Genomic DNA, 21,893 nt, shown 5'->3' on the forward strand with positions numbered 1-21,893 from the left:
GCCTTCCTACTCTATAAAAAAAAACTATTATAAAAATATCTCTTGCGACGTCGTGACAGACGTAGTAAAATTATAATCACCTAATAGAATAAAATATATTTTATGATAATTAAAACTATATTCCCCGGTTAGGCTTATTTATATAACTATAGTCAGCCTGTATTCAAAGTATCAATCAGTAACATAAATCTCATAAGAATAAAATAAAATATTTAAAATTTTACGTGACAACTTTATTTCCAATACATATATTAGCACAATTAAGTCTCAAATACATACTTCTTCATTTCAGTGAAACTTGAAATTATACAAAAGTATTGCGTATCTTTGTGTTTTGTGTATGAACGCATTGTTACACAAACATATACTTATTTTGTGCTAAGTCATATATAGAAGACTAAATACACCATAATTTTGAAACATAACTGTGCGATCAACATTTATGTATGATAATAATTTATGTATACGAATAAGTTAATTTATTTAAAAAACTTTTAAAAGAGGAACAATACAGTTATTAAAAAAATATTTACTAGGTATATAATATTTTGCCCTTGAAACACGTAAAACCCTTTATTTATAAAAAATAGCCCCTTTAAATGCATTACCTCGTATTAAAGTCACAATCGATAAAAATCTTTTATTACTAATAGCTTAAGGACCAGGTGATCGTAAGTCATATATGGTGACAATGCGATGTGCAATGTATTTTAGTGTGCATGGCTCACAAATGCTAAGGTCGAGACGGCCGCATAGTATCACGATAGCTTCCAGTCGAGATGAAGAGCGCATCAACTGCATCAATTATACCTTTGTGCTGCCTGGAATGATGTAAACAATGCAATTTGTATTGTACATTAATAAATACAGTTGCAGACTTTTGAAAGTGTAAATAATAAAAAGAGCTTACCTCCATCGACGTTTATACTCTTATTTAGCCCTGATAATTGGTCGTAATGATGCTAAAAGACCTAATGAACTAAACCTAGGAAACCTAGGAACCCTAGGAACAACAGGGAAATAATGTTAATGATTAAAGCCTATTTATTGGAGTTAGTGTAAAAGCAATATAAAAAGATATAACACCCCTTTTAACGCTGGAAAAACGCGTTACGCATTTCCCCTACGGGCACAGTGGGGGAGTTTGTGGGGTTCACTGGGGTCCAAGGTGCCGAGTGCGCCCCAAAAATCAGAATACTCACTAAAAAACCAGCGGTACCCTTTTCGTCTTAACGAGGAGCGCCACGGGATCGCTTTCGCATGGTACCGTGACTAAGATATAACACCCTGTCTCAGCCTTCAAAAGAGACACAAGGACTAGTTAATTTTACAGCGAAACAGAATTGCGATTCAACGGGGAAAAAATTATCATTCGACGCGGGCATGCTTTGTACAATAGCTATTAATAATTTGGACGGTTAAATTATAACATATACTAATATTATAAATGCGAAAGTAACTTTTCAAGTACTTTAAACATTAATTTATAAATAGATTTCTAGAAAGGCTCATGTATGAATGTTGTAATGTATTATATTAGCCCTTTACGGAGCTGTCGGGCAGACGTTCAAGGTTAAGCAATATATGAATTATCAAACAAACAGCTTATTACAAAAAAATACCGCTTCATTTTGCTTTGCTTGTGGTAATAAATTTATATCATAACTAAAACATAGTTAAGACTTCTTTTTTATGACAGGGTGGGAAACGAGCAAATGGAGCACGTGATATTAAGTGGAGTAAATATTTCGTTATTATATACAATTACTCCAAGAAACTCGCACTGTAAGAATGTAGAAGTATGTAAGCCCATTCTTATGTGGCCCAGTGGTTAAAACCCGTGAATCTTAACCGATAATCGTAGGTTCGAACCCGGCTAAGCACCACTGAATTATCATGTGTTTAATTTGTGTTGTGCTTGTAGGTGAAGGAAAACATCGGGAGGAAACCTGCATGTGTCTTATTTCACTGAAATTTTGCCACAGATTATCCACCAACCCGCATTGCAGCGTGGTGGAAAAAACTACAATCATTGTTCTCAAAAAATAGGAGAGGAGGCCTTAGCCCAGCAGTGGAAGCTGAAATATTCAATTAAGAATATTATCACACACAATTCTTATGCACTGCCGAGAGTAAATTAATACATAATATTAACCACAAATGCTTTTAAAACTCAAAATATTTACTAAAGAAAATTTACTTTTCAAAAACACTCTGACTCACTATATTCACTATATTTATGAGTTTTTTGTTGAGTTGACATTTTTGGTTAATATTTTTAAAAAAGAACGTTTTAAGAATCTTTAGAGCGACAGACGAACAATATATTTTTATGCGAAGATCTAATATGAGGACAATCAAGTTATTATGAACTTGTTCAATATTGAAGTGTGAATGGATTTGAGGCGTCACAAACCAGTACCAGTAAGTTGATTTTAATAGACGTGCAGGAACACGGAAGCTACCGTTTATTTAAATATTATGATGACAAATGCTCATATATTAAACTATTAAATCCTGAAAAATACTTTTTATTCGATGTCAAGAATAATAAATATTCTTAATATGTATTTATTATACATTTATAATACTAATATAGTTAGTTTATCTAGTAATTCTTTTAATCTTAACCCATTAATTAAGCGGAGTGATATATATATACATACGAACCATCTGTAACAATTGAATATTATATCAAGCTTTACAACATTTATTACTGTTTTACACATTTAATGCCGCCTTTTGTGCGTCTTATTCGTCTTTACTCTATTTTTAGATTTCATTTGAGTATAATAAAGAGTATTTTTGAGAATATTTTTCTGTAATGTATGATAATAATAAAATCTGTTAAGTTAAGTAATATATTGTTATTCATATAAGAAGCTTAGTAGTAGTAAGGAAAAGGTTAGGAGCTTAGTCCACCACGCTTCTCCAATGCGAAGCTGCGTTTCGAAGTTTTTCTTTAACGAGGTCGAGATTAATTATAAAAACTAGTTGAGCACATGAAAAAAATGTAGAACTTGATCGGATACTAATCAGCGATTAGTTGTAATAGTAATATTATAATACTTAAATATAAATAGACGGAAACTGTTTAGAGTGAAAAGTTTAGATAATTTTGCACCTACGGAAATATTCCGGTACCATTTTTACCATACGTTAATGATTGTTTTACTCTTTTTTGTGTTACTTTTTAATTTGAAGTATATTAGAAGATGCAAATGATTCATAAAGATGATAAAAATTATTGTCAGTCCAATCTAAAAATTCATTTTCAACTACATAAGCAAAATAAATTACGACATATTTTATTATTCATGTTAGTAAGACGTAAATTCATTACTCTTTTTTTAGTACATTAATATAATTAATAAAAAAATCGCTCTATCTTATACTAATTTGCAAAGTTTTATAAGTATTAAAATGTCAAATAAAAATGTAAACCATTATTTGTTTTAAAACGCCTTTTAAAAAAAATAGTAATATCTTCGGTAGCGGTACATTACGTAAAACTCGCAGTTTTTATCAAGGCGTAAACAGTAGCGTACATTTTTCATCTCGTTAATGCCTAGTTATTCAAATTTATAAATTATTAAAAAAAAAAAAATTAAATTTATATCTTCAGCATACTCGAGCCAAAACATCTTGTCAGGCTACCGCATTAACTGAAAGAGTTGTTACTTATAATTCAGAAGCGTATCTTCTTATTAATTTAAGATTATTCATAATATTCGAAGATTTTATTCTAGCAACGTCAATTCAATGTTACATCCGTTTCGATAATGCGGACGATTGCGAAGAAGTTCGTCTATTAAATTCGGTTTTGAACAATTTATAAGGTCGTTGTAGAGATAAATCTTTTTAAAACCAGTTGTAATAAATTTCTGAATGATTGCGTAATCTCTGAATTCTGATGAGCACTGTCCAGCCGCGTGGGTACAACTACCTCATGCCTTGGATTCTTGTGACACCAATAAAACCAAGGACGTCCAAGATGGACACGCAAACTGATCCATCTCTTATCAACGCCAATTACCATATCCATAGAAGACGACGTATAGAATTAAACTGTATAAAGTAGTAGTAATGTAGTATATATTCATATATAATTATTATATATATCATAAAGCATACGTATTTGGCATTTTTTTGTCCATCGTTAAATTATAATTATGTATTTTAGTAATTATATATTTTAATAACAAAATTAAGTAATGTAAACCTATATAATAATTTTTTATATATATTACATATAGGTTACTAATAGTTTTATGATTTGTTACTATAACACCATTTCAAATAACAAAATCCATTTTATTAAAAACAAAACAAAAATGTTTGCATGAATCAAACTAAAAAGAAAAATTGTTAAATATTTAATTAATATATCATAGTCTTATATCAGACATATGATCATTAAACACATTCCCTACATGGCCAATGAATTAATAGATTTTTACACACAAAAGAGCCAAGCTATATAAAAATTATTTGAATATTTTTTATTTTATTCTATTTACAATCAACATTTTTTGTTTAATATCAATTGAAGTTTTATTTATATAATTGCCTCAGTTTGAATTTAAAATCACATTAGCATTTTAATCGTAATGTGTTTTATGTAACTTATACATTGCGTATGATATAAAAAGTTATCTTTTAATTATATTTTTTATACATATAACTAAACTTAATCTCCACCGATGCTTAAAACATTGATAGGCAAAAATATAGCAAAAATATAAAAAGTAGATATATTTATTAATATTTACTTGTGATAGTACGGCTTTACAAGCCCGCGATAAGGGACGCCTTACAAGTTAACCTACGCTTAAATTTTATCTATTTTGTATTGTTGTGTTCCGGTTTTAATCTTGAGCGTGTCAGTGTAATTACAGGAACAAAATATAACGTTTTAGCGCTTGGACTTTGTAAGCAACAGATTATATATCAAAGTTAGGGCTAACGATTCTGAAATAATCAACAAATTCAAAAGCACTGCTGAAAACAATCGCAAAATGTCATAAATAATCAACAAAGTCAAATTAGATGTCCATGCAATATCGGCTGATATAATTATAAGATTTAAAGTATACCTACATACAAGCATACATACATCAATATAGTGTGCCACACGTTTGTTTTTAACATTTTACAAGTGAGATACGATGTTCTTTCAAATCTGCACTGCTGCTTTGTTCTTACAAGCTATTCTTCAGTCAAAAATATTTTTTCGTATACGGTTTAATCTTTGATCAAAATCATTACAGCAACAAAATTTATAACATCTTAGACCACATACTTTGAAGGATTGTGTGTGTGGCTTATATTTCTTACATTGCCAATGAGTATGAACAGAGATGACTACTTAACATTAGGTGCCACAAACACAAACTTGCCTTTGTGCTTAACCTACCAGAAGAATCACACATCTTACGTTAACGTAAGAAGTGTGATTCTTCTGGTAGGGTGGAGCTCAGCCAAAGTGTACGTCCTGGAACAGCGCCCTCCGCGCTGTTACAAATGCATGGGCGTTGGACACACAAAGATGCTCTGCCCATCCAAGGCGGAACGAGGTGGGCTTTGCTTCCGGTGTGGTATCGAGGGCCACAAGTCATCGACCTGCACCGGAAAGCTGCACTGTGCAGTATGTGCGGACGCTGGAAGACCCTCTGGGCACGTGTATGTAACCCTCCCTTCACAAAAGGAAAGATGGTATTAGGCACTCACACCATCACCAACGTCGGACGGCGCCAGGCCGAAGAGGAAGCACCTATGTCAACATGAGCGACAAACTCAGCTTCCTCCAGATGAACGTCAACCACTGCGCCGGGGCTCAGGACCTGCTACTGCAGTCCATGGCGGAGTGGCAAATCGACCTGGCTGTGATCTGCGAGCCCTATTTCGTCCCTCCCTTATCTCACTGGGTAGGGGACTTGGACGGCACCGTGGCAGTCCTCACTCAGAGCGGTACGGGTCCTTCCCTCTCACTCATTGAGAGGGGCTCGGGCTACGTAGTGGCGGGATGGGGAGAGTACGTAGTAGTAGGAACGTACTTCTCCCCCAACCGCAGCCTGGCAGAGTTTGAGAGCTACCTCGGTTCAGTCAGAGTTGCGGTGTCCAGGCAGTTGCCGAAATCGATAGTGGTTCTCGGTGACTTCAACGCGAAATCACGTGCCTGGGGAAATCCTGCCACAAACCCGCGAGGGAGGGCTGTCCAGGTGTGGGCCCTACTCTCCAGCCTGTCCCTACTTAACAAGGGGCAGGTACACACCTGCGTAAGGTAGCAGGGAGGGTCCATGGTGGACTTATCGTTCGCTACGTCTGTCACGGCGCGCAGAGTGAGAAATTGGGGAGTGGAGGAGGAGGTGGAGACTCTGTCGGATTATAGATACATCCGATTTGAGATCTTCACCTCTTGCAGTCCAGCGGAACCTCTGAGGGTGCCAACCACGCTCGCCAGGTGGTCCCTTGGCCAGCTGGATCGTGAGCTGGTCAGGGAAGCTGCTATCGTGCAGCGGTGGGGTTCCGCGGAAAGGAGGGAGGGTGCCAGTGTCGACGATCTGGCGGACGGCATGCGCAGCGCTCTAAAGGAGGTGTGCGATGCAGCCATGCCGAGGACCCGGCACAGGCTACCGCGCCACCAGGTATACTGGTGGTCGCCCGAAATAGCGGAGCTTCGGGCGACATGTAACCGAATTCGATTGGCTCCTGAGGGCCCCTATCCTTCCCGGGATGAGGGTGTTGTGCTACGCGGATGACACCCTCATCACGGCGACGGGGAGGACCTTTCAGGATGCGGCCCGCCTGGCTGAGGTCGGAGTGTCACTCACAATGGACCGGATTGGGATGCTGGGCTTGAGGGTCTCTGTCACAAAAACAGAGGCCCTCCTATTCCACGGTCCACGTCGGGGTCCCCCTCGAGGGGCGTCTATCACCGTCCAAGGGACGGGGATTAAGGTGCAAGCCCAGATGAGGTATCTGGGCCTGATCCTGGACGGAAGATGGAGCTTCAGGCAGCATTTTGTCTAACTCGGCCCGAAGCTTATAAGCGCTGCTACCGCCCTGGGCCCTGGTAGTATGCGCAAGCGATCCCGTGACGCCCCTCGAAAAGGCGGTGTGGGTACCGCTAGTTTTTTAGTGGGTATTCCGGCGCATGCTCGGCGCCGGCGAGTCCCACATACCACTTCAAGTGGGGGAAACGCGTAAACGCGTTTTGCCAGCAAAACAAAAAAAAAAGGGATGAGTGATACGGTTATAAATTAGTACTATATTTACATGAATCTAATTATATTTGTATTATATTATATTATTATATTTGTAAGCCGAGATGGCCCTGTGGTAAGAACGCGTGAATCTTAACCGATAATCGTGGGTTCAAACCCGGGCAAGCACCACTGAATTTTCATGTGCTTAATTTGTGATTATAATTCATCTCGTGCTTTACGGTGAAGGAAAAAATCGTGAGGAAACCTGCATTCACATATGGCAGAATTTCAGTGAAATTAGACACACTAATTTCACTGAAATTCTGCAACATGTGAATTCTACCAACCCGCATTGGAGCAGCGTGGTGGAATAAGCTCCAAACCTTCTCCTCAAAAAGAGGAGAGGAGGCCTTTAGCCCAGCAGTGGGATATTCACAGGCTATTACGGACGGATTACGGAATTATATTTCTAATTACCATATTTGCTTAGATAAAAAAGCCATAATGTGAAATAAGAAAATAAAATTTATGATTTGCAATAAGTATAGGTACACCATAAAAAATATTGTTCAATATTTAAATTATAAGGATACCAGTTATTCGTCGTAACTAATTTACACTTCGACCCCCAATGGAGTTCAAATCTTACTCTTTTATAAGTCTATTGCCCTCATACGATATGTTGAGAGGTAGGGTTCCACAAGACATTTTAAAATTATATAATTTTATTGATAGATAAATTTACTTCGAATTGGGTTTCAATTGTATCGTGATTGGTAAAAATAGTGTTTTTTTTTTTACAAATACACAATTATAAAAACAAGGATCTACATTGCTTAATATTATAACATTAACGCAGCAACAATAAAAAATGTCAATTAAAACTTCTTTATAAATTGAATTTAAGTATATTTTGTGGATATAGAAGTTCAAAAATTAATTTATTTACTTTTACATTCAAATATAATTGACAAAAAAAATATTTACAGATCACGAATACTAACTTAAAAAGATTTTTAATAAAAGTTTATACAAAAAAATATGATATTTTGATCCTGTTTGATAAATAGGTATCATATTAAAGAGCAAGAAACATACCGTGTCGTCGATACAAGATAAAAATATTATCTCATCCTTTGACTTTGCAAGACGTTCAATCTCTGTCACTTTTTGTTACAGTTCCTAACGAAGTTAGGAAAAAAATAAATGCTTGCTTATTTATGCCCTTGCTTTTCGATTGCGTAAGGTACAGAGACGATTTCGAGAAATGGTATACGCGTGTATTATAGAATATAATGAATTTACCATTAAACAAATGTAAAAATGTTATTAAGTCACAGTTGATCAATAAATCTTATTACGCATTAAAAGAATACTTTTTCGATAAAGACGCTTAGATTTATCCTGGGCTTCCAAAGCAGGGCTGATCAAGAAAAAAATACTGTGTATACTAATTACATTGTAAATCTGATTTATTCTCCGCTCTTTTACAAGCAACTTCGCGAGTTTCTTATCGCTAGAGGCTATATTCCGGTGTAGTAGTTATCTATTGACGATTAAAAAACACTGTATTGTGAAGTATACATAAATATAATAAATTTGAATTGATATCGATTTAAATGCCCTATAATTATACATACTATTAATAGTTATTATTATAGTTATATATATATTATCAATAGTTAACTATGACGATAGTTTTATGTATTAACAAATGTTTGTCTTAATATTATAAGGTGTTTAAGCTAATAAATCTTTAGCTTGTATTAAGTATATCCGTTGAATAGTTAACATAGTTTAGTAAACTATATGTCTTAGATTTTCTTAATTCAACCGAAATTAATGACAGCGTTCATAACTTATGTTGTGGTCATAGGGAGCAAATTGTCTCGTACCTTACTGATGGTGCTATGAATCGAATTTTGTCTTTTTTCCATAACCAAAATTAGAACCGTGGTGATTCAGTGGCTAGAACACGTGATTAACCAATAATTTCTCTAAATTTTGATGTGTTTAATTTGTGTTTATTATTCATCTCGTGCTCGTCGGTGCAGAAAAACATCGCGAGGAAACACGCATGTGTCGGATGCAATTCTGCTACATTAGTATACAATATACAACAAGTTATCGCAATAAAAGTAATTTTCTCGCGAACGAAGTCGCGGGCACCAGATAGAACTAAATAATATATTTAATGGAACTTTTATTCTTTTATAAATTTATATGATTTTTGCCAGTTGAAACGATTGTGTCCTAATGTACGCGGTATCATAATAGAAAACAAACCATTTAATTGCTTAAAATTGACATTGGTACCATATTATTTTATTTAGCTTAGAAATGTATGTATATATAGTTTAAAGTTCATTTTAATATTTGGCATCATGATATCATCATGTCAAAGAATGCATTTTTCTTTAATTTAATTCATTTATAGAATATTAGTAGCATATTTTAATATATTAACGTCAAAATATTAAATAGTTATATTATTATATAAAATTATTATTAATATATTTAATAAAATTATTTCAATGTAACTACACTAAAGTTATTTTAATTTTGTCACTGACGATAAATCTAGTTATTCAAGTATTATGTTTATCTGATTGTCCAGACAAGAACGCCTTCATGATTATTCATTCTCATTATTTTTTTCAATTTACTAAATTTTGAACTCAATGATTGCTTTGCTTTTAATTAAAAACCAAATGTTTTTAAAATAAATAAATTATAAATAAATTTATTTTATTATTATCAGAATTTCAGAAATTCAGAATAAACTGATAACAATTATTTAAGTTATGATTTTGCTGTTTTAAATTAAACCAAGGTCTTAAGGATTTATATATGATTTCACTCAATTTTTAAATCGTTATTATAAATATATAGACATTTTTTTATATACAAAGCTCGTAATAAAATAATGAACACTTAAATAATCACTTACAGTTTTTAGCAGTGTTGTCCTTTTTCAAACATCAGCGCCATTGTTCAAATTAATTTAACTCAGATGTCACTACATCTATACAACATTTCGTAACAGTGATTGTCAAGTAGAATTCGCAACCCTTCAAACAAACGGTAAAAAACCCTTCTATGTATTATACTAACTTCGTAGTAACGGGTAGTATAATTGTACTAAATACAATAATACTACCCACGTTACTGTTTAATAATTCTGATTTGGTAAATATTTATAGCAACCGCATCATTTACTTAAATTGTCTTTTATATTAAGAGGAATTAGATTTTTTGCAACATCGTGTTCAAATTTGTCTTAAATGATAAATTATAACCCTTTTTCTTTAGTGGGTTGTGGTTATTTACTATAGGAGTAGAAACGAAGCCCCGTTACATTAGATCCTCATTAATTGGAGATTATTCGATAATTCAAATTATTAATTCATAAATTATTACAAAATATGATGACAGAAATATTAAAACGTTTAAACTTAAAATATCATACTTATTAATTTTAAATTGCAAATTCATTTTATATGTAACATGTTGCGATCATGTCTAAGAAAGGATGTAAAATAAGTAATATTGTAGTGGTTTAAAAATCTATGTTTTTATTAAAATCGCAAAAATAGAACAGCTCATTAAAGCTTATCACATTACATTTATATTTTTGTACACATTCATTAAATTAACGCTAATATTTTGTAAAATGTTAATGACATGGTGGTAGAATTCGTATTTTTTCAAGTTAAAATGATTTAGTTCTTGTAAACAGTCGATACGGGAGCGTTTCTTGCGATGTACTCAAGAGCGCGGGCGATTTGTGGGGGAATTGCAGGTGGCTGGGGAATAGCGTTACCCTGAGGAAAAAATATTTTGCATTAAATAAAGTACAAATTCTCAAAATAATACAATAGATATATAAATAGTTATACATGGAATAAATTATCGTCAGTAGATATTATATAAAGGTTAACTTACAGTTGGGTGGTAACCGTTCTCGTCAGCGACGTAGGTGATGGCGATCTCCTCACCCTCGGGGGAAATCCAGGAGAAAGAACCTTGAGCAACGTCGGGAACTACAGGGGGGTTGCCTCCGAAGTTACGTGGAGTACCTTGGGCCTGAGCGGCGATACCGTTGTTGGTTTCGTAGCTGTAAAAAAATTAATGAATTTAATTTTTGTGTTAATTTATTTATATCTATGCGTTTAAAGCAAAATTAAACTTACAAGTAGTGGTAGGTACCATCGGCGTTGATTTCATTGCCGTATTTAAGAGTCTCAGCAGAGCGAGCGTCAGCAACAACCCTGGGTACAGACACTGGGGCTATTGGAGCGGGGGTAACGGCGGGAACGAAGACGGGTGCCACGGGTTTGACTACATTGACCACTGAGGGGGAAACGGTGGCTTTGGCTTCAGCGAAGGTGACACGAGGGTAGGGGGTTGATGACACGATTGGCTTGTAGGGTTTGATGTTTTGGTAACGGTTGTAGTTGTTGTTGTTGTTGTATCTGTTGTTCTGGTTGTATTTGTTGTACTGGTAGTTTTCCCTCTGGGGGAAGTATTGGCCCTGATTGGCTTGGCCAAATTGGGCGTTGGCGGCGGCCAACACGCAAGCAAATATGACCACCTATATCACAAAATTTTCAAAATTAGTACCAATATATAGCGTATTAACAACGAAAGTTTTTTTAAAAATATAAACATTGGTTGATCCTAATATTTATATTTTTAAATAAATAAATTACTTACGGCGAATTTCATTATTAGTTTTTAATGATTGTCTAGCTTCGTTGAACTAGTTCGAATGCGGATAAAAAATCCGCGCGAGCTTATATATCTTCGATAGAACCACCCACTTTGGGCGGCGAATTGCAATAACATTTAAATAATTTGCTTTAAGAACGAATAATTTTTATTAAAATAACACTTGGTCTATACATATTAGTCGTTAAGTTTCTTAAGGTCGATATGGGGTCATTAATGTTCAAAGCTTTTGTTGAGGTGTTATAGTTATATATTAAATTATATTTACAAAAATATTTGTTTACTTAAATTATGAGAAGATGACAATGATTATAGTGATATTTTTAATATTATTGCAGTAATAATTAAAGCATATTTTTGTTAATAAATTTAAAGCACCTTTGATATTTGTTACTAAGGGTTTTCAGTTTGTAAAAATAGTATATTTAAATGAAGGAAATTTTTCGAGATCGTAAAACCTGTTAATAATAAACACTAATTGAATAAGTACGACGATTAATTGAAAAAATTGAGACCATAAGTAAAATTGACATACAGCTGAAAAAAACAATTATCGACATAAGGAAACCTAACTTAAAGTTGTCATACTCTCGCATATCCCTTATTGAATATTTAGAAGACACAAATTTTTATTTTTGTTTAATTTATTACTTTTATTGATTGATATTATTTAAATGCGTCATAGAACCAAGTAAACTTTAATAACATAATAAATAAAAGGACAAGAGATTTTACGATTTTTTATATCAATTTGTGTAGTTGTTATATATGGTACTCCATAAGTGATTCAATTCATAAATAGCTAATTTAACAAACATTTAAAATAACGACAATACTTACAGGAGTTAATTAATTATACTCAAATCAAAATTAATAATAACCATGACCACGTGGAATGCATTTCCCCGTTAGATTGAAAGTAAGCCTGTGCGCCATAAGCACTACAATCTACTTACTTGTTTAAACATCAGATTAATTGTCGAAGCTGAATAGCGGGGTTTGATTGGAGAAGCGCCTTACATTGATTGGAGGGATGAACTGAAACTTTGTAAATAGTTTTTCTTCAATTTTCAAGTCAATGTTTGTTTTTTTATCAAATTAATCAACATTATTATGATAATACAAAATATTGATGTAAATGATTTAACCTTATATTTTTAAATAAAAATAATCTATGATATTTGCATTACATCACCAGAAATACACATTTATATTTTTAAATTTCTTTCAAACAATCCAGCTACAGTTAGTCATGACTCATATAATAAAATATAAGACAAAAAATCCATTGATTTTTCTCAGTTTGTGGGTGCAGTACCCAATGATATGAACATGAGAAGGATATTTTGTCCTTTTTTAAGTGACAAAATTATCAGAATTGTTTATAAATAATTATTTCTCAGAGCAGCTACGGCTCCCCCTGCAAGTACATGCAAGATCTATCTCCACCTGTATACATCATCGGAATTAGGCTTGACTATTATTATTTTTACTTAAGAAAAAAAGTATATGAACAATTTTTGTAGATAATTGAAAATTCTATAATTTTTGTCTTACCTTTTCTTTAGCAGGCGTAGGATCGATGGGGATTTTAACATTTCATTCCTAATATACTAATTAATATACTTAATATACTAATTTTCAGTTTGATTGATTATTATTTGAACTGTTTATTTAATTACTGCACCCAAGACGCATATGACATGAACAGGGTTTACAAAAACATACGAGTAGGTACCTATATATTTTGTTGCCTAAATATTTTTTAAAGGAAAATAGTTCAGATTCTAACATAATATATATAGTGAGACCGTAAACATAATATAATTCAATGATCCTTATAGGTTTTTTTCTGTTACATATAAAAAACATATACAAGTATATTAATAGATAAAATATCTGAATATAAGACATAACCAATGTATCATGTTCATAAAACTGTCTTTTTCCGCTTATTGTTCTTATAATTTTAGTAAAAAATAAAGTTTCACTAAAATTTCCTAATCCAAAATTTCCTATGTAAACTATATTTGTTTTTCAAGTAAGCACTACTAATAATATAGTTTCACATTCAAAAGAAAAGCGGCTTAAAAATAACAAAACACGTTATTAAAGTACACTCCATTTAACAAGCATACGAATACTTCATCAATGACCTTTGACTGCCAAGGTCAATATTTTTATATTTGTCATGTGATTTAGGTAAAATTTTAAATTTTGTGTAACAATTTAATTTAATATGTAGTTTAAGTTGAAAAGACTTTGAACAATTTTTTAACACTAAATAAAACAAAATAATCAACTGCCCATTACAAGTCATTAGTAACCATCCCATTTATCATTTATCTAAATCTCATTTAAAATCAACTATATAAAATAGAAAATCTTAAGAATGTATAAATTATACATTTTATTTTAAATTACTAATATCCATAGTTTTAATATAACGTATTATACCTAAATTTGTTATTATTATTCAAAATATTTCAATTGTCGAAACAATTCTTTCCACGATTTAAGCGGATCTATAGTTACATTCGCAATCCTGTTTTTGAATTTATAGACATAATAAAACCAAATCTGTATTAATGAGCTAAAACAGATTCCATATTTGGAAGAAACCTTATCTTTATCACCCATACATTTTGTTGTCACTGAGTCTTTTTAATACTTCGATTATATAATATATAATTATTTAAGTATCGAGGTCGAACTATAATACAAAAAAAATATTTATTTAATTATTTTCAAACTATAAACAAAAACAAAGACAATATTGTTGTATTACTAACGATAGGTTGAAGTACTAAAAAAAAACTTGGTATAGTACTAGAAATAATATGTGTATATACCATACAAGATACATTTATTAAATTATCATGTATTTGTGATATTTAATATATAATATAAATAAATCTGAGACTTGTAAATCTATTTCTTGACGACTTTTTAAAACTTTATTAGTCTGTCGTATAAGTAGACGGGGAAGATACGCCTCCTATAAATAGCTTTTAAATTAAATTTTAACAAAACTCGATAAATTTATTCAGAATTGTAGATGAGTTGTCGATGCTGGTTCGTGATTTAAATAATTTAAATAATATTGTATTAATAATAATTAAAACAGTTTTTCTGTTTTACCGGGATATTACTAACTCGATTCTCGTGTGACCATGATTTTTAACCTCTTTTTAATTTTTCCACCATATTCCACGTAACGTGCGTAACGTTAAATATATTTTTATAAATATGCGTAAATTGGACTGCATAATGTATATGCAGCTTTTCATTTTAAATATATATATACTTATTTTGTTTTTTTTTAAATTATTAGTTTTATTACTCCTATCCGGCTTCTTAAGCAGCTGTATTGCCGTGGACTTCGTTTGTCAAATGTGTATGCTGTGTGATAATGTGATTTACAAATTTTTATAAATTCACTGTCAGTATCATTACATATTCAATGACGATGCTCTTTAAAAAAAACACTTGTAAACATTTCAGTCTTTTTATATACATATATATTTGACACTATTAGAGAAATTCCATCAATTGGACCTGTCTAAGCGTAGTGACTGTTATATTTAATAGGTAATATTTAGTTGTTGTGGAATGAGCATATTACACATGAAACGACGAAAGTATGAAATTGGTGCTACCAGTATCATCGAGACCAAAGAGGTAGGTATAAATGTGGCTATCCAAGCCCTAACAGAGTATATATTCAAAGTTATACATAATAATATGCTATTTATTGTTTTTCATTTGTTTCTTAAATTGTCATAGATATTATAGGCCAGCATATCAAACAGTCTACCAACCCGCATTGGAGCAGCGTGGTGGAATAAGCTCCAAACCTTCTCCTCAAAAGGGAGAGGAGACCTTAGCCCAGCAGTGGGACATTAACAGGCTATTACTGTTACTGTTATATCAAACAGTCTTTAACCAATGGCCAATGACCAAGACTACTGTAGCCCAATCAAAGGACACAAAGACTAATGTGCTCCCAAACACATACAAAAATAATATAAATATTAACCAAAGGCATGGACGACATGCCTGTAGACTTTTATTAAGTTAAAAAACAAATTACTATACGTACAATCAATACTTTTTTACAGTTTTATTTAACTTAACTTATTACTATACATGTATAAACGTTAAATGGCAATGTCCAATATGTTATTTGAACACACTATTGATGTTGGTGACTTTACTAAATATGCAGTATCATAAATATTAATTATTTTAAAACATAGATTAAATACGCAATATTTAATAAAAAAAACAGCACCCACGCCTAGTGTACCAACGGATTTATTCACAAATTTGTCAATTGGTTTTTGGTAAATAAAGATTTTTGTTTATAATTTTCTTATTATAATATTTTTCTAATTAAATATTATTTAAAAATGTTATACTTTAGTTTCACAATTGTTTAAATATGAAGTGATTCAATAATTACCCTATTATATCAATACAAATAAACTGTATTAATAAATGTTGGCTGCTATTGTAATAGTTAAAAAGTCATCTAATTTGAAATGATCCTCCTTCTTATAATATACGCACTCAATTACACTTAAGAGTAAAAGAAATAGTGTTTCTATTTAATTATTACAAAATATATTATTCCATGTTGAACTTTACCTCATAATTAGTAGTTAGTATTCTCCAGTATTCAAGCTATTTTCGTAGATAGGCAAAATTTCATCAAAATCGACAGAACCAACTTTTGCACTTAGATATTAGTTTATTTTAAAATATCTACATCTACATCAAGATTTACATAATCAGTATTCATGGATTGTTATTTCTATATTAAAATCCATTGTTTTATCTATATTTTCAGTATACTCTTCTAGTTCATAGGCTAAGGTTACAAGCAACAAACTTATATTTCTCGTAGGAAAAAGTTCCTTCCAACTGTAAAATTTATAGTGTCGTTGATGCTGTCAGTCCTTCGTTTATTAGTTTATGACTATAATGTCTTCGAAACGAATTAATAACGTCCCTACAACTGATTAAAGCGTTTTTATATTTCATAATTTACTAACAAGACCAGAATCCGAAGATGCGAAATTTTTTGTAATACAAAAATTAGGTTAAGTTTTTCTACTGTAAGTATGTGATGGCTTTGTACAGGCCACGGCTTACAACCTCTTGTTGATAGTTTACCAATATCAGGTCAATTTGCTCGCATGTTTCTCTTAAATAATGAGTTAAGTGAATAAGATCAGTTAACTTGAAATCCTAATAATGCACAATCTTTAAGACTTTTAATAAAACTCTTTTAAGTTTTTTTTTTTTACTAACAGTGTGTGCCAATTCGATGTTTATTTAAAATATTCGCTATTTTTAATTATTTAAATATATTACGGAAAACAAAGGCAATAACGTTCATTCAATCTACATTCTTAAGGTGTATTATAATAATTATATGCCAATTCATGATTTATAGACTTCATTCAAAAGAACGTGTTATATATTATAAATATTGTAATTTTTAGTTCATCTTTTATACTAAGCTTCAGTTATATTTGTTAAATTAATTCAAAACTTAGCATTGGAATTTTAAATAATACTAACTTTATGCACCAGTTTCAAATAAAACACACATTTTTAAACTTTATTATTTAAATAATATCCTTGTTCGGTACATGTGTAAATGAATAACATCTATAAATTTTGATGCTTATATTTTTTATCACGGAAATACTTTTGATCTTATTTTTTTTTTCTTACTGATGTTTTACAATATACTGTTCATTTTTATCATTATATGCAGAATATCCTGTTCAACGGACATGAGAGACGTTCAGTAATTTAAATCGATACTAAAATTTAAAGCCTGTTTTACAGTTTTTTTTTAATCGATTTCAAAAATGGAGTAGGAATTTAATTTGTATGTATATATTAAATGTATATTTTTATGCATGTTTAGGTATAACTCTTTTATTTATAAAACAATTTTCATAAATCATCTTTCGTTGAGTTCAAAAGTGGCCCCAGACGTGACCTTTGATCTAGACTAACTACTACTAAGATGGGTCTTAATTTAATTGGTAGTATATTGTTTTTTTTATTGAGGATTATAAATACATTCCTATATTATACATTTAGGTAACATTTTGAAGTCAGTTTTTATATTTTTAGAAAATATTATAGTGTGTTATTACTAGATACCCGTCCTGGCATCGCAAGGGTTTACATATAACGCTTGTATTAAACAGCATATTTTTAGAAGACGATTATTATATAAATAATAAATATGGGCTGCTATTGTCTATTGAAACAGGAGATTAAAGAGAAATATAAATTTCTGTAGACTCACATAATGATAGAGTTCATGATTGAATTTGTTTACTCACTTAGTTACATTGTAAGATAGCTTCGTCGGGACATGTAGATGTGATAGATCAAAATTTGAAAACTGACTTTATTTGTACTGACTTCCTAATATTTTTTAAAAGTTACAATAATTAACTTCTCAATATACAAAAGTATAATTATTGGCATTACCTTTTAACTATACGTATATAATATATTTTTATATAGTATTGTGCCATGTCATATCGATATTAATGTTTGTTTTCGAGATTATTTTCGAAACGAATATTTAACATCCGAGGAACCCCACAACATAGGATTATATAGGCAAAAAGAAGGATCCAATAACTTTCTACTGGAAATTTAATAAAACTGTTCTTGTATCGTGCCTCTATTATCCCACTTAAATTCTTCGCCAATACATGTTACTCCGTACAATATATTTAGAAACAGCGTGCAGTGCTTACGAATTTTTTTTACTTAATTACATGTTTTTATACCTGATTTAAATAAATATTTAAATTGCATTTTTCTTTTATAAGCCCAGATAAGTTTATACATATAAACACTTGTTCAGGATTTGAAAATATGCGAGCATATGCGAAGTTTTGCTACATATTATTAAACGTTAAGCAATGTAAATCTACTTTAGCGATAACGTGTGAAATTGATTTATGATTTCCCTAGATTTTTTTATAGTTAATATTAATAATCACGTGGAAAAAAAATCATATGATTCAGAGACGTTTCTTGATATATGTCAAGGAACGATTGCAAGTTTTTCAACTTCACGGTCGCCACAACAATTTTGCTAATTTAGACTTGTATTGTTGGATTCGAATTGATTATAAAGGCATTATGAAGCTATACAAGTCCAGTGTGACTAGGTACTAAATTGTAAAAAAAATACTATAAACAAATTATTACATGTAGCTTCGTAGATTGATCGTAATCTACGAAAAAAAACATACTGTAATGTGCTTTAAGCAATAATATATTTTTACAGATTTGATATAAAATAACTTCAATATGAATCATCTAAAAACTCATATAATATTACAAATATTAAATCAATAATGCTTTATTATTATGGCTTTATAAGGTTCTCATAAAACTCAAAAAGAAATATATAACCTCAAAAAAGCTGTGCAACTTATCCAAAGGTCTACTTCTAAATAATTAATAAAACGTTAAAAAAAATAACATTGTAATAATAAATTATAATTAAAAGGGGCTTAAAAATAAAATTTCTTTTAAAATTCATATGCGGTATTTATTTTCCAATCATAATTTCTTAACTAGTCGTTTAATTCGTATGTAACTTAGGCAAGTGAGCCCCAGTCGGATGGAAGCCATTTTCGTCAGCGGTATAGTCAACCCTGTAAGTGAGGCCATCAGCACCAACATATTCGTAAAATCCGGAGACACGAGTTCCCCCCACTGTACCAGAAGGATCAACAATTCCAGACTCTCCAGCACTTATTCCATTTTCGGTCTTATATTTATATTGGTAGCTATTTTCATTTACATCATTGTCTTGTTCAATAATTCTAGCATAGCCTTCGTTACCATAATGTTTGGCATACACGTAATTAGGTGGTTGTACGGTGGAAGCCCGGACTACTGGCGGGAGTGCCGTCGAACTTGAAATTGTACTAGAACACAATGGCAAATAATTAGACATTAGAAACGAAGGAAATATTTCAATAACTTATTTAAGCGCCTTTCCAAAAAATAAAGCATATATTCAAAAATACAATGTTGATATTTTTCTGTTTTGGCCTCAAATATTATAAATATAGCTTGTAAAAAAATTGTGAAGTTCTTATTTCAAAATTAAACAAATTATTTTACTGTGATCCATAATTTATACTTAAATTACCTGGCAAGTTTACTGTATGTTTCAAATGGAGCAGACAGTTGTTGATATGGTTTTAGAGAATACAATGGCTGGTACCCATGATTAGGGTAGTACAAGTCACTTCTTCCAAAGTTGCTCCTGTGTCTGTAATCGAACCTTCCATTGTTTATTGGATTGTATGTGATTGATTTATCACCATACAGTTCTGGATGATATCTGCCATCATCATCAGCCCTTGCACAACTTAGAAGGCCAATGGATACAAGTACACACTGAAATAGTACAAATAAAATTAAATAAAACGCATGTAACTCAGTATACGTATTCAGTAAATGGAACTCCTTGTTGAACAAAATTTTACTTTATATGAAAACATTGCATTTATTCGACCACGCCATACATTTTTTCAGATTTAACTGAATTTAACCGTATTTAAGAAATATTTCTTACAATTTATAGTAACAGCCGAAAATTGTACTTAGTTTCTTATCTACTATACTGAATCTAACTTAACATTTACTTTCATTAATAAAATGAATTAGTGTTAGAATTTGCTTGTTATTATTAAAGGTATCGGTCAATGAATTTAGATTATTTTACATATATTTCAAGTATTTATTATAAATGTTTACTGGTCTACTTACGACTGCATTTTTTTATAATGTGATTAGTATATTATAACTCAAAGAAAATAAGATTATTCATATTAAATACTTAAACTTGCTTCCAAAGTATAGTTCGTCTGTTCGTCACAGGATGGTATCTTAAGGGCCTAATTAATTTAGGTGGCTAGTTGAATTTTAAAATAACATGTGCGTCATAAAATAACATATGGCCGGTAATATAAGAAAAAATAATAATTAATAAAATTGAAAGTCCAAGCCGCAACGAAATCTTTAGGTATATAACAAATATAGGAAAAAAATACATTAAGGTAATATTTTGTTCATGATGCATTTAGAAATCTTTCTTTTTTAATATACTTATAATTGAAAAAAAAGAGTCTAAGAAAAGTATTTCTAAAAATATATCTTGATTAAAATAATAACAATAATAATAGTCCTCTAGACCGATTTCGTCCGCGGCCAATCTCAAGAGAGATTAGCCAACTGCGCAGGACATACGCTATATTATATAAATTATATATATAATTAATAGAGCTCTATTCCCTAACTCTTTCATCTCATCCGATGGGACGACAATACGACACTACCGGAAAGAGTTCCAACTTTCAGACTCTGGACTGCTATTGAGAATTTTCGATAGAAAAACTTAAAAACTTTTTATTGGCCCGATCTGGGATTTGAACCCAGGACCTCTGTCTGCGGCCACTAGACCAACGAGGCAGTTTTGATTAAAATAATGCAGTATAATCAACTAAGCTTTTACGATAGCAGAAAAATATACAACAATTTATAATCCATTTCAATACCTTACTATACTATAATATACTATAATATAAACGAATGCTTACAAATCATATTTATTAATGGTTAAATAAAATTTAATATAAATCCAACATTTTCTTGCCCTATTTACTAACGTAACATACAACGATTTTTACTCTCTGTCACTTATATTATATATAAAATATAATTATTTGACTACTTACCAAGACAGCCTTCATTTTGTCCTTACAACACCTTACAATACTCCAACTACAAATACAATGGTAGTCCGATCAACCCATCAGTTGATTTTATACAATGATCGAATTCTAAAATAGATTACTTAATGCAAGAATCAGAGCTCCAAATATGTAG

At 31.4% G+C, this 21,893-nt stretch overlaps 2 protein-coding genes across 2 annotated transcripts; both read right to left on the reverse strand.

The window, feature by feature from the left end:
• Nucleotides 1-10,894: 10,894 nt before the first annotated feature.
• On the reverse strand, nucleotides 10,895-11,971 carry LOC126768303 (larval cuticle protein LCP-22-like). The gene is made up of 4 exons (XM_050486316.1): nucleotides 11,925-11,971; nucleotides 11,402-11,802; nucleotides 11,154-11,325; nucleotides 10,895-11,032 (listed from the first exon to the last, which is right to left on the reverse strand). The coding sequence occupies exons 1-4, from the start codon at nucleotides 11,934-11,936 to the stop codon at nucleotides 10,931-10,933; spliced, it is 687 nt and encodes a 228-aa protein (XP_050342273.1). The 5' UTR covers nucleotides 11,937-11,971; the 3' UTR covers nucleotides 10,895-10,930.
• Nucleotides 11,972-19,575: 7,604 nt separating this feature from the next.
• Nucleotides 19,576-21,757, reverse strand: LOC126768375 (larval cuticle protein LCP-30-like). The gene is made up of 3 exons (XM_050486399.1): nucleotides 21,743-21,757; nucleotides 20,152-20,402; nucleotides 19,576-19,924 (listed from the first exon to the last, which is right to left on the reverse strand). Exons 1-3 carry the CDS (start codon nucleotides 21,755-21,757, stop codon nucleotides 19,576-19,578), a joined length of 615 nt encoding a protein of 204 aa, XP_050342356.1.
• Nucleotides 21,758-21,893: the final 136 nt, after the last annotated feature.

The sequence above is a fragment of the Nymphalis io genome, chromosome 5 (assembly GCF_905147045.1).
Source record: "Nymphalis io chromosome 5, ilAglIoxx1.1, whole genome shotgun sequence".
NCBI classification, from domain to species: domain Eukaryota; kingdom Metazoa; phylum Arthropoda; class Insecta; order Lepidoptera; family Nymphalidae; genus Nymphalis; species Nymphalis io.

Coding starts and splice junctions, on each gene's coding strand:
- LOC126768303 (XM_050486316.1), bottom strand. Junction 11,326..11,401: donor GATGGTACCTACCACTACTT/GTAAGTTTAATT, acceptor ATTTTTTTACAG/CTACGAAACCAACAACGGTA. Junction 11,033..11,153: donor AGAACGGTTACCACCCAACT/GTAAGTTAACCT, acceptor TTTTTTCCTCAG/GGTAACGCTATTCCCCAGCC.
- LOC126768375 (XM_050486399.1), bottom strand. Junction 19,925..20,151: donor ACATACAGTAAACTTGCCAG/GTAATTTAAGTA, acceptor ATTGTGTTCTAG/TACAATTTCAAGTTCGACGG.